A 17,528-nucleotide genomic window follows, 5' to 3' on the forward strand; every position below is an offset into this window, starting at 1 on the left:
CAAACATTGCTTTTCCTCTGTGGTTCAAAAGAATTATTAGAAAAATCAAAATAATGAAACTGGCCTGTAGAAAAAATGATGCTACCCTTAGATCTAGACCAGGTTTTGGCCCAGACATGGACTAGACCAGTTGTCGACCAGGTTTGAACCAGATCTAGACCAGGTTTTGGCCCAGACATGGACTAGACCAGTTGTCGACCAGGTTTGAACCAGATCTAGACCAGGTTTTGGCCCAGACATGGACTAGACCAGTTGTCGACCAGATTTGAACCAGACCCGGACCAGGTTTTGGCCCAGACATGGACTAGACCAGGTCTGAACCAGATCTAGACCAGGTTTTGGCTCAGACATAGACTAGACCAGTTGTAGACCAAATTTGAACCAGATCCGGACCAGGTTTTGGCACAGACATGGACAAGACCAGTTGTCGACCAGGCATGAACCAGATCTAGACCAGGTTTTGGCTCAGACATAGACTAGACCAGTTGTCGACCAGGTTTGAACCAGATCTAGACCAGGTTTTGGCCCAGACATACACAAGACCAGGTCTGAACCAGATCTAGACCAGGTTTTGGCTCAGACATAGACTAGACCAGTTGTCGACCAGGTTTGAACCAGATCTAAACTAGGTTTAGACCAGGTTTTGGCCCAGGTGTTGGTTAAGGGAAATCTGGGCTTTTTATTGTTTTTTAACAGACAAAACATCTTATGTTACGATTTCCTGGTCTTTGCTTCTCTTCAGCAAATCAAGTTATCCAAAGTATTCAGATTACGTTACTCACTTTAAGTAATTTAATGAAACGACATGTTGGTGTGTGTAATCTGTAATCTGTAGGGGATTACATGTTAAAAGTAACCCTCCCAACACTGGTTCTAGTTGTACCTGTGAAGTTCTCGGTGAACTCCTGCTCCAGTTTGGTGGCTCGGTCAAATGTCTTCTTGCCCTGCTCCTCGCTCAGACGCTTGTTCATTTCCCTGAGGAGACACACAAACTACAGTCAGTGGAGCTGCGTGTGTGTGTATATAGTGTGTGTGTGTGTGTGTGTGTGCGGCAATTCGTGCTCTGCATTTGACCCATCCTTAAACGGGTCTGGTTGTGTTTGCCCCACCGAGTTAAACCAGAACAACCTTTTTGATGTGAGTGCTGATGATAAAAAGCACCAGCTTAGGAAAGAAATGCAAAGTGTTTCCAAGTGTTTTTATGTGTCGTACAGTATCGATATCGTCACGGTATGAACCTCACGGTACGATATTTATTGCGATATCGTGGGAAAGCTCACGATTAGGGATGTAACGATATCCAAATCTCTCTAAATACTAAATCTAAATACACCAGCGCCATCTACGGGCACAACAAATGAACTGCTACACATATTGTCAACTGTTACGACACATACCTCGATCCAGTGAGCTTTCGATTCGATACGATATATTTCAAATCAATTCGATACGGTTCAGTCAAAAATAAAGGCAAAATCATAACATAAACATACATAGATATAAGGAAATTATTATAGCTAGGTATGCTCAAGAAGAAATTTAATTTTATCGTTATCTGAATGCAAACTACGCTATATTTATTTTTGTATCAGGAGTAATGTGACATACGCTAAGGGTCTGGCAGAAGCACATTATTGCTTTAGTGGGATTGTAAAAGGGGGTGAGGGTGGATAACAATTTTTTTTTTCTTATTTTTTTTTTTATTTCTACTTTTGGATATTATAGTTGTGATGAGCAATGTAAAATAATAGTGTAAATAATGTAAGTAATAGTATGGAAACATCCGAAATAAACTTATCATCATCATCATGACTGTGACATTAAAAGTCTTTGTTAAACCACTTCTTGCGCAAAGTTCATATGAAACACAAACATTTTAATCCTCAAAAACAGTGAAAATGTCAAATGTGTCGCATAAATAAACGAGTTTCAATCCTCTAAACGAGCGACAAAACTGTATCACTGTAACAAAATTATTATTAGGGGTGTAACGATATCCAAGTCTCACGATACAATGTCCTCACGGTACAATATTTATTGCGATATCGTGGGAAAGCTCACGATTAGAGATGTAACGATATCCAAATCTCTCTAAATACTAAATCTAAATACACCAGCGCCATCTACGGGCACAACAAATGAACTGCTACACATCTTGTCAACTGTTACGACACATGTCTCGATACAGTGAGCTTTCGATTCGATACGATATATTTCAAATCAATTCGATACGGTTCAGTCAAAAATAAAGGCTAAATCTTGGCTGTGATACTAAAAGTCTTTGTTAAACCACTTCTTGCGCAAAGTTCATATGAAACACAAACATTTTAATCCTCAAAACAGTGAAAATGTCAAACGTGTCGCATAAATAAACAAGTTTCCTTCCACTAAACAAGCAACAAAACTGTAGCATTGTAACAAAAATATTATTAGGGGTGTAACAATATCCACGTTTCACCTCACGGTACAATATTTATTGCGATATCATGGGAAAGCTCATGATTAGGGATGTAACAATATCCAAATCTCTCGGTTTTCACGATATACATCTCACGTTAACGATATTTAATGCGATATTTTGTGGAGGCTGAACAGCTAAAACTCTTAATACGCGACTTTTTCCCTCTTGTCAAGACTTAATCCGAAAGAACTAAGACTTAAAAGTGCTTAGAACTGTTATTTCTTCTTGTAGTCTGCGCTGAAATGGAGCAAAGGATCATGGTCGATGTAGTTCCCTGTTTTGTTTTGGGGTTTTTTTTAGCTGCTGCTGCTCCATAACCCTTAATTTAAGCAAAGTGACTTGTAATTCGATATATTGTGATGAAGTTAATTTGTCTGAAGTCTAATAGAACGGCGTGGAAAGAGGCTGAAGAGAGTTTGTGAGTGGAGGAAGTGGAGGAGGAGGAGGAGGAGGCGCAGACTCACAGGATGTTGTCCACAGACTTGGGCTTGATGAAGATGGCGATGGGGTGGAGCTGGGCGAGCTGCAGTCTCTTGATGGCGTTTCCAGACACGTCCAGGATGCAGTGTTTACCCTGAAACACACAAAGGACTCTTCATTACTTCTGACTCGGACTTTGGCACAAGCGCTCCACCTGCTGGTCAAGTAAGGAAGTAAACTAAGGGCCTGTGCGGTGGATAACTCTGCCACCACTCCATAGTGTCAGTATTATTTCATTTAAGTTCATTTACATTAAGTTAATTACATTACACATAATTTAATTCCTTTATTTAGACTTATATTCTAATTTGTGTGCACACATTTTAGTTAATATAAGTCCGAATTATTTACTTACACTTGTTTTTTTTTGTTTATTTGTTTGTTTAGTTTGTGTTAAGGTCACTTTATTATCACTTATTATTTTCTGTATTATAATTATTTGTCTTAGTTAGTAGTTTAATTAATTATTTAGTGTAAATCCTCCCTCTTGTGTTCAGTTTTAGTTGAACCTCAAGTATTTAAACACCTCTGCTCTTTGTCTGGTTGTTAGTTTTGTTCTGTTCAGTTTGATTTAAGTTTTCCCAGTTGGGCCCGGCTTTTTTTGTTTGTTTGTTCATGATCTACCTAATTTGAGCCTTTGTTAAATTATCTCTTTTTTGACTTTATTAAATTTAAACTTATTTTTACACAGCCTGTTTACACAAGAAGGCTTGCGGGTAAAAACGACAAAATATTTTAGCGGAAGTGGCTTTCGTTTAGACGGTGATGGTGTTTTGGGGGATTAAAAACGCAAAAATCTGAATCCAACCTCCAGAGTGGAAAAGTTGAATACGCTCCGCCAGAGGTGGGACCAAGTCTTTGTTTTGCAAGTCTCAAGTTTTTGACCTCAAGTCCCAGGTCAAAGACAGGCAAGTCCAAGTCGAGTCTCGAGTCATTGGACCAAAAGTCCAAGTCAAGTCTAAGTCGGCTGCTTTGAGCTTCAAGTCATTTCAAGTCTTTAAACCAAAGTACCAATACAGCTTAGATTTTTGCAATTTATATGAAACTTAACTGTACTTTAAAAATTCATGGTGTATTTATATATGAGTATTTATATAAGAGTTGTAGATTTTTTTCTTTTTAAATGTCTTGCAAAGATCTTAGTGTGAATCATTAAGTCGTCTCAAGTCACGGGGCTCAAGTCCAAGTCAAGTCCCAAGTCATTAACATCGCAAGTCTTGATCTATTTTATCAAGTCAAGTCTCAAGTCCTAAAAATAGTGACTCAAGTCTGACTCAAGTTCAAGTCACACTGCGCTCCACTGTAGCGTTTCTGTCGACACTGCCCAAGACGTAAAACTCTGGTCAGATCTGCTCAGGTCGCGTACGCGTTTGTGTCACATACATACAGTACACAAAAAGCTGGCATGCATACACAATCTTTACACACACTTTTGCGTCTTCTGTTCAGACTAGGGATGGGCATGATTAATCGATTAATCGATAATTGATCATTAAGAATTTCATCGATTACGTTCATTTTAATCGATAAACCAAATGTAGGTTGCTGTGCGTAGCGTAGGGTGACCCAAACAGAGGTCTGTACATGTCTCTCTGCATCAGAAGGAGCGAGGCACAAACATTTGGTCAGTCTGCAACGTACCGAAGCACAAATGTGTATTTAACGATGACTTGTACAAGAAATTCCAAGTTTTCCGTTGCGTTCGGGACAAGTGTGAGTCCATGTGCACAGTGTATAAAGCAGCACATATGTTTCTGTGTCCAGTGGGAAAAGTTTTGCCAGGTGAGAGTCGCGCAATGTTGATGACGAGTCCCCACCTCCCTCCCCCCGTACGGTGTCCTGGTTTTGACAAACGCAAATCTGGTCACACTAACCTGTATTCCCCTGAGTCGTGTCTTTTAATCTGACAGAAGTTAAACTGCATCAGTGACACAAGAGCTGTAGTTTTATCTTCGCTTAATTTATGTAAATTAGTGATGTGGTTTTAAGTTTTGTTTCTGTGAGAGTTGCGCAAAACTGAATTAAACAAGTTAAAATGTCAAACGGGCTGATGCGGCTCTAGAGTCGTTACGGTTTATATGTCATAAAGTTGAATTTATTTATGCAGATTAGTAGTGCAGATAGTAATAATAATGATGATCATTTTAATATAAAAAACATTAATGATTAATCGATAATCGATTGTTAATTCTTCCGACGATCGATTAAGAAAATTTCATCGAATGCCTAGTTCAGACCGTCATCATATAAAGGTAATCTGAGTCAGAGCACTTGTAAACGCAGACCGGAGTCCGTGTTCAGGTTTACCTTGTCTGCCACCTGGCGCACAGACTGAACGCTGGTGCCGTACAGGTGGTTGTTGTATTGTCCGGCCTCGATGAAGCGGTGCTCCTGGATGTCCCGCTCCATCTGCTCCCGGGACACCACGAAGTGATAGTCCCGACCGTCCACCTCGTAGTCTCGCTTCGGCCGCGTCGTATCTAGAAACGCAGGGTCAAACACGGTTACAAACAAGGTTACACACAGTTACAGAAAGGGTCACAGTGGGTTGATAAGGCAGTAGGTGATCAGTACCAGGTGGGAGGCAGAACTTCTGGTTTTTAGGAGTATTACAGTAGGTAGTGGGTAGCGGATAGTTACAGGTCAAGTAAAACGTAGGTATAATGAGCGGTGGGGCGGGAGGTGGAGTGTGTAGAGCGTTGGTTAAGCAGTAGACGATGAAAATAGGGTGCAAAGAGCCCGGCAATCCAGTGGGATCCAACGCAAAAGAGTGCGGCATGGGACGCATTTTGAAAACTCATTGTGGGCACGTTGGATGATAAACTGCAGTCCCACAAACTAAATATGAGTGTAAAGTAAAATATACAAATAATGAATGTATGCCTTTCATACTTAATTTGTGCTGGATATTTTATTTGGCATTAATAAAAACTAGGGCCGGGCACGTTAACGCGTTCATTTTGCGTTAACTGATTAAGTCATTATCGCCGACAATTATTTTAATGCCGTTAACGCAGTTTTTATTATTTATTTATTTATTTATTGTAAATGTCTGTTTGTTACTGGCTTTTATTTTGAAAAAGTCCACCACGAGCGTTTCTTTAAGTTTGACGTCTTTTTTTTTTTTTACACTTTTTTCACTTTTTCCTGTCCACGTGAGATGCAACGTGTCTGAGCCCGGCCGCGGGTTCGGCCGCGGGTTCGGCCGCAGGCTCCGGCTCCGGCTGGACCAGCCGTGCGCTCTGAGCTGAGCTTGTTTCTTTAGTGCTGCAGGGGGAGTCACTGATTTACCCAGACACCATTGGAAGAAAAATTGTGATTAGTCCATTTCCATTCCATTATATTAACCCAGGGGTGTCCAAACGTTTTCATCAAGGGCCACATCTCAAAACACAGATGAAGCAGAGGGCCGATCGAGCGTCGTAGACTGGAGCTCAATACAGTGAATAACTGAAATATGTGCATGTTTATCACGTTAGAATGAGCCATCAGTCTTTATTCACGCTAAGATCCTTAAAACCACACACTAAATATTAAATATGAGCTTTATCAATGTAGATTTCCAAAAAAACTTGCAGTAAAATGCTAATTTTTAATTGCTACAAAGTAATTTGGGCCAATTCACCTGGAAGCCTGAGGGCCAAGAAAAATTAGTTTGAGGACCGCAGTTGGCCCCCGGGTCATAGTTTGGACATGCCTGTATTAACCCTTTGTTTCCCAAGAAATATCAGTTTATAACAATGATCTATAAATTATTACTAGTGTTGTGTTTATTACTCACTGCATAAAAAATATTGAAAAAATATATTAGTAGTACAAAAGTTCATTCAATATTTTTTCTTGAGTCTTCACTGAACACCTTGAAGGTTCTGAGGTTCCCCTGTGAAAGAAATGCTGTTTGCACAACTAATATATGGTTCTTTCATTTACATTTCCAATAAAAGAGCGCTGTACTCTACTTTTTAATTAATTGATTGGTTTTGCGTATAACATGTGATTAATCACGATTAATTGTGATTAATCACTCGAACTCATGCGGTAGATTTTTTAAAATTTTTGCCCAGCCCTAATAAAAACATTTTAAGCAGCAGACTGTCCCCCCGTCCCATACGCCACACGGACAGTCCCTCCTCCCGTACATCATGCGGGCTACAACACTAAACCAGAACTAAACCAGGTCTAAACCAGGTTTAAAAACAGGTCTAAAACCAGGACTAAAACAGGATTTAGCCAGGACTTAACCATGCCGCCGGACCGCCCACCGCGCCTCCTCCCATACGCAGCCCAATTTCTTTCGCTTCTCCGTGTTTGATAGAGCTCAAGAAAGCAAACGTTCCCATCCTGTGGGACTTGCGGGGGGGAAGCGGGACTGAAAATTACAATTCTTTTGCGGGAGTGGACAGGAGAGGGACTGAAAATTCTGTCCCGCGTAGACCTCAGACCTCTAGTGGTGAGTAAAGATAGTAGGTTGAGGATACTGGATAGGGGGCAGGGGGGATGGTTAGAATAAAGAGATGGGATGTATGGGCCTGGAGGAGGAAAATGGAACAACTAGAGACCAGAACCAAGGACAGGGTCAACTGGAGAAGGACGCTCTGTGCCTCATGAGCCAACAGACGCACAGGGAGACAGTGAATAAGTAAATAAAATAGTGGTAGAGGACACAGTGTAGGGATCGTGGGGTGGGGGACATTTTCTGGTGTGTAGTGTGTAGAGGAGAGGAGCCGTACGTGGCACACAGGAGCCAAACTTCTCGGGGAACTCGGAGATGAGGTCGTCGTTGATGCGGTCCTTCATGGGGCCCAGGATGATGACGGGACGGGTGTAGCTCACTGCAAAGAGAAGAGTACGAACTCAGCAACAGCTACAAACACCAAGGAATGTAAATATGCACTATGTAACTGTTTGGTTGAGGGTCCCCGGGTTCCCACTCTTTTTCAGTGACAAAATTTCTAAACGTTAACGTAAACTTTTCATAACCTAGGCTATGTGTACATGATGACGGTCTGAACAGAAGACGCAAAAGTGGCGTTGTGTCTTCACTTTTTATTCCGCGTTCAGACGAGCGTTTTCGGGAGGTGACGCAAAAGTGTGTGGAATTAGGCGGCGATGTATGTGACGTAAACTCGTACGTGACGTGAGCAGATCTGACCAGAGTTTTGCGTCTTGGGCAGTGTCGACGGAAACGCTACGGCGGAGCGTATTCAACCTTTTCAATCTGGATTTTGGCTTCAGATTTTTGTGTTTTTAAGCCCCAAAAATGCCACCACTGTCTAAACGAAAGGCACTTCTGATAAAATATTTCGTCATTTTTACCCACAAATGTTCTCGTGTAAACAGGCCCTTAACTAAAGTGAATTTTCCATGATTTTGCAGCACCTACATGTGTAGAATTGATCAGACTTTTAGGGCTAAATATGAAATGTTAACTCTTTCCACTCACCTTATGGTTTGGGATTATAGTTTTTTAACGTTAAAAATAATGTCAGTGCATTTATTGTCGTCTCTTTTAAACAAAAGTCGCATACCGTTCGGAAATAATCTTATTGCCTCATGAGAACTTGACAGAATAATGTAGTTGCGTAAAAGAGATTCTAAAATTCCATGACTTTTCCAGGATTTCCATGCCCGTGGGAACACTGGGGTCTGTCACTTGCTTGTTTCCACAGACATGTCATTGCTCTACTCTGAATGTTCCACAGTATGAGATTAAACAGCTCTACTTTACATTTATTCAGTTACATGTGGTTTTGTAGCTCAAAAATACCTAGAAAAACAGGCATTCTGACTGGGTGGGGTTGCCTCGCCACAGATCTGTCCATTAACTTTGTCTCCATGAAGATAGAAAGGTTTAATATCATACTTTGATTTGATGGGGCCTCAACCAGAACAGTTACACAAAGCACCTTTAGGACTTCAGTTAATCTATTCTGCTGTTTTCATGTAATAAAGTAAAATATTTCTTGTACAGACGCAGTAAATTGTAGAGGCAGGTTTTAGTACACAGTGTACTCATTCTGACCACGTACGCTTCTAATTATAAAGTGTGAAACGCACTTACAAACTAATCACAGTGAATAATATCGACGCTCAAAATGCGTAAGCGAAATGAGGAACAACTTTAGACCACTGCAAACCGTTAAAAATGATGTAGTCTCATCTTTTTAAGGCAGTAAAAACAGGTACAGCTACAGCTAACACTAAACTAAAAAAAATATATTGTATTGCATAAGATAAATTTAAATTAAATTAAATAATAATAAAAAGATATATATAATAATAATACAAATAAAAAAAATAAATAAATGTAAGGGGTAAAGTTTTTGATCTCTATTGTATTTAAATAAATAAAAAAGTAATAATAGTAGTAATAATAATAAAAATAACAATAACAAATAAATAATAATAAATAATTAAAATTTTAAAAAAAATTTAATAAATGTAAGGGGTAAAGTTTTTGATCTCTATTGTATTTTAAAAAAAAACAATAAAAATAACATTAACAATAATAAATACATAAATAAATAAATGTATGGGGTAAAGTTTTTGATCTCTATTCTATTTAAATTAAAAATTAAATTTAAAATAAAATAATAATAAAAATAATGATAATAATCATAATCATAATAATAATAATGTAAGGGGTAAAGTTTTTGATCTCTATTGTATTAAAAAAAAAAGTAATAATAGTCGTAGTAATAATAAAAATAACAATAACAGTAATAAATAATAATGAATAATTAAATTAAAAAAATGTAATAAATGTAAGGGGTAAAGTTTTTGATCTCTATTGTATTAAAAAATAAATAATAAAAAATAAATAATAATAATAATAACAACAACATTAACAATAATAAATAATTAAATAAAAAATAATAATAAATGTAAGGGGTAAAGTTTTTGATCTCTATTGTATGTGTATTATCTTAACTGTAAAAATAAAAACTGTTTTGGTTGTTTGGGTGTTTTTGGTTTTTGTGTGTGTGTGTGTGTGTACATTCCACGTGACTCAAATGTGAATAAAAGCAGCAGCAGTTCTGACCTTCTTGTTGGACGACGGGCTCGTAGGACAGCACGTACTCCTCCTGTCCACCTGAGGGAGACAGAGGACACAGGAGCGGTCAGAAAAGGACAAGGGGACAGGACAGGGACACACAGAGGAGACACACAGACTCTGTCCACACTGACGACTCTGCATTTGAACTTTGTGAATAGTTTTGCGTTGGGATCAGGTTTTGAAAAGTGCGTGGTTTAAAAAATACAAGTACACGAGGCAGACAAGAGTTCTGCAGTAGAATTTGACATTTTAAAGGAACTGTATGTAAGTCTGAGTGAGAGACTTAACCTGCAGATCGAGGACACAAAAGTACAAGTTTAAATTTAATAACAAATATAAAATAGATACAACTTAAATGTCAAACTGGAGCGACTGCCGACGATGAAAACAAACTGCATAGACTCATGATGTCTGTTCTGCTGTCCTATAGTGACCTGAGACATGAGGGACCAGGACTGGACCAGGACTAAACCATTCTCCTGCAGTCACCTGACGGTCTATGCGGGCGCACCTCTGGGCCTGTCTCAGACCTGGTTTAGACTTGATTTAGTCCTGGTTTGGTCTTGGTTCGGTCCTGGTTCAGATCTGGTTTAGACCTGGTTTAGACCTGGTTCAGTCCTAGTGTAGTCCTGATGTAGACCTGATGTAGTCCTGGTTTAGACCTGGTTTAGTCCTGGTTCAGTCCTGGTTCAGTCCTGGTTCAGACTTGGTGTAGTCTTGGTTCGGTCCTGGTTCAGACCTAGTTCAGACCTGGTTCAGTTCTAAGTGTAGACCTGATGTAGACCTGATGTAGACCTGATGTAGACCTGGCTCAGTCCTTGTTCAGTCCTGGCTCAGTCCTGGTTTAGAGACCTGGTTTAGAGACCTGGTTTAGAGACCTGGTTTAGAGACCTGGTTTAGACCTGGTGTAGACCAGATGTAGACCTGGCTGAGCCCTGGTTCAGTCCTGGTGTAGTCCTGGTTTAGAGTCCTGGTATAGACCTGGTTTAGACCTGGTTCAGTCCTGGTTCTTGGCCATTAATGTTTTGGTGATTAAGAATAAATGAGCATTAGACTTGTTATGACTAAAAACTGTTTCTGATTTGAACATTTTGTGCCTGGGGACACAGTTACGTCACGTTTATAAAACTTTACACACAGTTCCTTTGACGCTATTTTTTTTATCATTTTCTTCTTAGTGACACTATTCCACGAGATCGAGTTTGGACTGGGTCAAATGCAGATCCGTGTGTGCGGGTCACAGAGCAGAGGAAGAGGAGGAGTTTGCAGAGATGAAGGGTCAGGTGGGAGCAGGACTTACGGTAACTACTCTCACTATCACTGGCATTGGACGTCACATGTTCTGCAAGCAACAACAACAACAACACAGCGTGAGAAATACCACAGGGCGTAGAACCAGCAACCTGCACGTGGAGTCCAACCGGAAACCCAAAACCACAAAGTCATACTAACACGCAGAGGTGGGAAAAGTAACATAGGATAGAAATTGTTCCTTTAAAATGATCATCTGTATTTAGAGGTGTTTTTTTTTTTTTTTTTTTTTTTAAATTGTATATTTTTTATATTTTTATTTTTTTATATTTTATTAAATTTTTTATATTTTATTTTTTATATTTTTTATTTATTTTATTTTATTAACTGCTAACACATAACATTTACCGTAAAATCTAGACTATTAAGCGCACCTGAATATACGCCGCATCAACTAAATTTTAAAATTGAACATATATAGTCCGCACTGAATTAGGGATGGGCATACAAAGACATTTTTTTAATCGATTGTCGGGAGATTTACCGATCAATTTTCGATTAATCATTAAAGTTTTTATATTAAAAGTATCATCTTTATTACTATTACTAATTTGCATAAATAAACTCAATTTTACAACATATAATCCATAACCATAATCTAGAGCCACATCAGCCCATTTCTGTTTAATGCAGCTTTGCGCAAGTCTTACAGAAACTAAATTTTAAACGGCATGGCTAATTTACATAAACTGAGTAAGAAAAAAATGATGCAGTTTAGCTTCTGTCAGATTAAAGGACACGATGTTCTTTCTGTGACAGAGGGACGTTGATGCTGAAGGTGAGTCTGTTCTGAGTGTCGCGATGTTTTCAAAGATCGTACGTGTGCAGGTTTAGCGCAGATCTTTATGTTGTAGTAACCGGGATACTGCGTTTACATGCACCATGACATGCAACCCAGACACTGATGTGCATGTAAACGCACTCACTGAGCGGTACAGTGATCTCCAAGGAGGTGCCAGAGCCCAAACGTGGAACTGTGAGGCCGCAACTCCAGTGTTTGTGCTGACAGATGCAGCCTCGTCTCTACGCACAGAAACCTACATTCGGTTTGTCGATTAAAAATGAACATAATCGACGAAATTCTTAATGATTAATTATTGATTAGTCGACTTATCATGCCCATCCCTAACCTGAATATAAGCCGCAGGTGTCCACGTCTTCAAGAGTGTTATTAAGTTCGCTTTTATCTGCTTTTATCACCTCTGAAAGATTTTGTTGCGTTTTTGCGTTGAGTCAGTTCGTCACGCTGGTGTCGCCAAAATCTCACCATCGACTCACTGATGCCGAGCTCACGTGCGGCCGCTCCGTTTCCTTCGACAGCCACATCAATCGCCTTTAACTTAAAATCTGCATCGTCTGTATTTCTTCGCGTGTTTTCCATGAGGAGGGGGTGTGTGTATGAAGCGCAAAATAACTTCAAAACACAAACAAACGAGCATTTTTGCATGTTTTTGTATATTTACGGAGAATTATCATTTGGGAACATGGGTGACGTGGGCTTGTGGGCGGAGCCTTGTTCAGAATCTTACAGCTAAATGTAAGGAGGGTTTGAATAATGCCTTGAAAAGATCACTAGATTACTCAAACCTGCATGGATGACATTCAGGCATTTTTTAAGGGAACATCATTAATAGAAAACTCCAAAAAAAAAAAGACAATTTGGCAAAACATCCTACAAATTATTCAGTTAATGGGATCAAACTAATCCTTAAAAACAAAGAACATTAAAATTTTTACTTCTAAGTCTAATTTTAGATTTGAGTAACTATTAAAAATGTTTTCCCACCTCTGCAACACTTTTTCAAGGAGTGTGTGTAAAAGTGTAAAAGAAAACACTAATAAGTAAGGAAATATTATGGTTCCAAGTAATTAAAAAAAGAAATAAAAGGAACAAAATTGCATGTTGGTCAAGTGTTTAAAATATTCAACAGGATATGAGAAACCACCAGCAGAGGGCAGCACAGGACACATGGGCTGAAATGAGGAAGAGGAGGAGAGGAAGGGGGAGGGGCCTCAGTCTCCACCGACATTTCAAAAACAAAAATACAGTGAATTCTTGGGTCGAGTCAGTAATAGTATTGATCAGGGATGGGACAAGATCTCGTGCCACAAGTTCTGTGACTAAATTAACACAAAACTGGCAGACGTTTGGAAACAAGCGGATGACAACTTCCTCTAGGTTCAGTCGGCGATAGTGACTCTGCGAAAATCTGGGAAAACTGAGAAAATGGTCAAGTTTTTCCTTTTACAAGCTGTCTATTAATATGTGTATTATAATTTGTCAAACTTAGTAAAAATAAAAACAAACAAAATGTCATTGTCACGTCAGTTCTTGTGGGGGTTGCGGTTCTCGTGGGATTCATGTGGGGCTTGTGGTTCTTGTGAGTTTTGAGCTTCTTGTGGGGGAGTTCACGGTTCTTGTGGGACTCGCGGTTGTTGTGGGACTCGCATTTCTCGTGGGGATTGTGGTTCTCGTTCTTGTGAGGTCCTTGTGAGGTCCTTGTGGGGTTCCTTGTGGGGTCCTTGTGGGGTTCTTGTGAGGTCCTTGTGTGGGGTCTTGTGAGGTCTTGTGGGGTCCTTGTGGGGTCTTGTGGGTCTTGTGAGGTCCTTGTGAGGTCCTTGTGGGGTTCTTGTGGGGTTCTTGTGGGGTTCTTGTGAGGTTCTTGTGGGGTCTTGTGAGGTTCTTGTGGGTTCTTGTGAGGTCCTTGTGGGGTTCTTGTGAGGTTCTTGTGGGGTTCTTGTGAGGTTCTTGTGAGGTCCTTGTGGGGTTCTTGTGAGGTCCTTGTGAGGTCCTTGTGGGGTCTTGTGGGTTCTGTGGGTCTCCTTGTGAGGTCCTTGTGGGTCCTTTGTGAGGTCTTGTGGGTCCTTGTGGGGTTCTTGTGAGGTGGGGTCTTGTGGGGTTCTTGTGGGTGTTGTGAGTCTTGTGAGGTCTTGTTCTTGTGAGGTCCTTGTGAGGTCCTTGTGGGGTCCTTGTGAGGTCCTTGTGGGGTCCTTGTGAGGTCCTTGTGAGGTCCTTGTGAGGTCCTTGTGGTCCTTGTGGGTTTCAGTGGGGCTTGCGTTCTCGTGGGGAGCTCATGGTTCTTGTGGAGTTTCACGGTTCTTGTGGGAGTTTGCAGTTCCTGTGGCGCTTGTGGTTTCTCATGCAGTTCATGTGGGGCTCGCGTCTCTCGTGGGGTTCACAGTTCTCATGGGGGTTGTGGTTCATGTGGAGCTTGTCATTCTCATGCGGCTCGTGGTTCTTGTAACTACACCTGAAGTCGTCATCCGCATGTTTCCAGCATCTTCTGGCAGCGTGAATAGAGCCAATAATCTGAATTCTTGGGTCTAGTCAATAACAGTAATAATTAGGGGACGGGACAAGATCTCGTGCCACAAGATCTCATGAGACAAAAGATTGTGTGCACACATGAGAATAATTATCTTGTGAGATTTTTTTTCCCCCCTGAACTGAACTTTGGCTTGGACAAAAAAATTGTCAAAATCTTGTCTTGTCTCGTTCTCGTGGAGCTAATCTCGTCTTGTGAAAATTGTGTCTCATCCCACTCCTAGTAGTGATCAGGTTCAAGTTTTATGCATTTACTTTTTAGATATTTCACGGTAAAGTACAATGTGGTGGTGAAGGAGATACTTGTTTTTAGTCTCATGAAAGATTTTACAGTCACATTTCAATTCAAAATATTAAAGTTTTGCCTGTGTAATCCCTCAATTCTCCAGGTAAACAAAATTGAGTTCTGTCACCTGGACAAAAGTTCGCAGAGTGAGTAGGTTTTGCTAATCCATGAGGTTTCTTGAGTTCGGACGAGGTTCTGTGAGTCACTGCCTTATATGCGTCTGAAGGGAGAAGTTAACGGCCCTGAAACTAACACACCCTAGTTGTTTACAGTAAGCAGTAAATGTTATTAGGTAATTTGTACCAAACGACAACTGCTGAATTCGCTGCTGATTCAGAAAATAAAACTGGGGAACGAAGCACGTACGTCACAGTGGGTGTGGCGGAAAATACGGGGATTGAACGGCAGCACGGAGTCTTAAAAACAACTAACTTAAAACACTTTACAACTTTTTTTTGCTGGTTTGAGCCCATTGAACTATCCTAAGGTGTGAACTGTCCCCTTGAAAATGCAAAACAGAACCCCGTCAGACCTGAAGAAGCCAAACGTATTCATTCGTATTCAAACTTTTGTTCATTTGACAGAATTTTGTTTTCTTTTGCTGGAATTAATTAATGGTTTGTAATGCAGGTCCCGAAAACGTCAGAGAACCCAGTTACATCCGGTAACTATTTCAGACAGTTTAATACAGTTTAGCTTTAGTCATGACTCATTATTTTATTTATGGGAGCGTTATGGGAGCGGTGGAGACGAGGGGAGGGACAGAGAGGACGGAGAGATAGAGGGATAGAGAGATAGAGGGACAGAGAGGACGGAGGGGACAGGCCGGACAGGAGACGACTTACTGTGTCCTTTGGAAAGAGGCTCATCACACAGGTCCTGTGGTCAGTGTGCGAACAAAACACATTACAAGTTATGCAAGGAAAGAGAGAGAGAGAAGAAAGAGAGAAAGAGAGAGAGTGGAGAGAAGGGAGAGAGGAGAGAGAGAGAGAGAGAGAGAGAGAGAGAGAGAGAGAGTGGAGAGAGAGAGGAGAGAGGAGAGAGGGAGAGAGGAGAGAGAGAGAGGGAGAGAGAGAGAGAGAGAGAGAAGAGAGAGAGAGAGAGAGAGAGAGAGAGAGAGAGAGAGAGAGGAGAGAGATAGAGAGACAGGGAGGGAGAGAGAGTGTGGAGAGAAGGAGAGGAAGAGAGAGAGAGGAGAGAAGGGGGGATGGACAGAGAGAGGAGAGAGAAATAGAGAGAGAAGGAGAGGAGAGAGAGAGAGAGAAGGGGGGATGGACAGAGAGAGGAGAGAAGGAGAGAGAAGGAGAGGGAGAGAGAGAGAGAGAGAAGAGAGAGGGAAAGAGAGAGAGAGAGAGAAGGAGAGGAGAGAGAAGAGGAGAGAAGGAGAGGGAGAGAGAGAGAGGAGAGAAGGAGAGAGGGAGAGAGAGAGAAGAGAGAGAAGGGAGAGGGAAAGAGAAGAGAGAGAGAGGAGAGAAGGAGAGAGAGAGAGAGGAGAGAGAGAGAGAGGAGAGAGAGGGGAGAGGGAAAGAGAAAGAGAGAGAGAGAGAGAGAGAGAAGGAGAGAGGGAGAGAGAGAAGGAGAGGGAGAGAGAGAGAGGAGAGAAGGGGAGAGGGAAAGAGAAAGAGAGAGAGGAGAGGGAGGGAGAGTGTAGAGAAGAAGAGAGGAGAGAGAAAGAGTGAACGAAACAGGGGAGAGAGAGAAGAGAGGGAGACAGTGAAGAGAGGGAGAGAGAAAGAGAGACACAGAAAGTGGAGAAAACGGGTGAGTGGGGGAGAGAGAGGATAGAGGGAGAGAGAGAGAGAAGAGAGGGAGAGAGAAGGGAGAGCTGAGAGAGGAAAGAAGGAGAAATGGAGAGAGAAAAGTGGGAGAGGGAAAGAGTGGAGAGAAGGGAAGAGAGAGAGGAGAGAGATGAGAGAGGGAGGGAGAGTGGAGAGAGTGAGTAAAAGAGAGAGAGAGAGGGTGATAGAGAGGAAGGGGGAGCGAGAGAGAGAGAGGAGAGAGGGAGAGAGAAGGGGAGAGAGCGAGAGCAAAAGAGAGGACAGAAGGAGAGAGAGAGCAGGGGAGAGAGATGGAGAGAAAGAGAGCAAAGGGGAGAGGGAGGGAGAGAGAGAGAGAGAGGACAGAGAAGAGAGAGGGGAGAAAAGGAGAGAGAGAAAAGAGGGGAGAGGGAAAGAGAGAGAAAGAGGAGACAGGGAGGGAGAGCGAGTGGAGAGAGAGAGCAGAAAGAAGGGGAGAGAGAAGGAAAGAGAGGACAGAGGAAGAGAGAGAGAGAGTGGAGAGAAGGGGAGAGAGAAAGAGGGAGACAGAGAGAAGGAGTGGGAGAGAGGACAGAGAGATAGAAACCAGAGCAGAAAGGGGAGCGGGAAAGAGAGAAAGAGATGAGAGAGGGAGGGAGAGAGAGTGGAAAGAAGGGGAGAGGAAAAGAGAGGGAAAGAGAAAAGAGGGAGAGAGCGAGCAGAGAAAAGAGGGATGGAAAGACTGAAAAAGTGAGAGATGAGAGAGAGAGGAAATAGGGAGAGAAGGCAGGGGAGAGAAAGAGGGAAGGATGGGAATAAAAAAGAGAGAAAGTTAAAGAGCTGAGAGGAGGGGGGGGGGAGAGAGAGAGAGA

At 41.4% G+C, this 17,528-nt stretch overlaps 1 protein-coding gene across 6 annotated transcripts in view; it reads right to left on the minus strand.

Moving 5' to 3' along the window:
* The window catches only part of LOC110165887 (disks large homolog 1-like), a 102,823-nt gene that overhangs the window by 2,408 nt on the left and 82,887 nt on the right, over positions 1-17,528 (minus strand). For 4 of the 6 annotated variants that reach the window (XM_055151451.1, XM_055151452.1, XM_020931078.2 and 1 more), the window contains 6 exons: positions 11,299-11,340; positions 9,984-10,034; positions 7,672-7,773; positions 5,249-5,421; positions 2,926-3,035; positions 884-975 (listed from right to left, as the gene is read on the minus strand). In XM_055151451.1, coding sequence (XP_055007426.1) covers positions 884-975; positions 2,926-3,035; positions 5,249-5,421; positions 7,672-7,773; positions 9,984-10,034; positions 11,299-11,340 — 570 coding nt within the window. Of the gene's footprint in view, positions 1-883; positions 976-2,925; positions 3,036-5,248; positions 5,422-7,671; positions 7,774-9,983; positions 10,035-11,298; positions 11,341-15,765; positions 15,800-17,528 lie in introns of all 6 variants that reach the window. The other 2 variants (XM_055151453.1, XM_055151454.1) reach the window with 1 other exon arrangement.

Source organism: Boleophthalmus pectinirostris, unplaced genomic scaffold (genome assembly GCF_026225935.1).
Source record: "Boleophthalmus pectinirostris isolate CB_2022bp ecotype Guang Dong unplaced genomic scaffold, ASM2622593v1 HiC_scaffold_16, whole genome shotgun sequence".
Taxonomy (NCBI): Eukaryota; Metazoa; Chordata; class Actinopteri; order Gobiiformes; family Gobiidae; genus Boleophthalmus; species Boleophthalmus pectinirostris.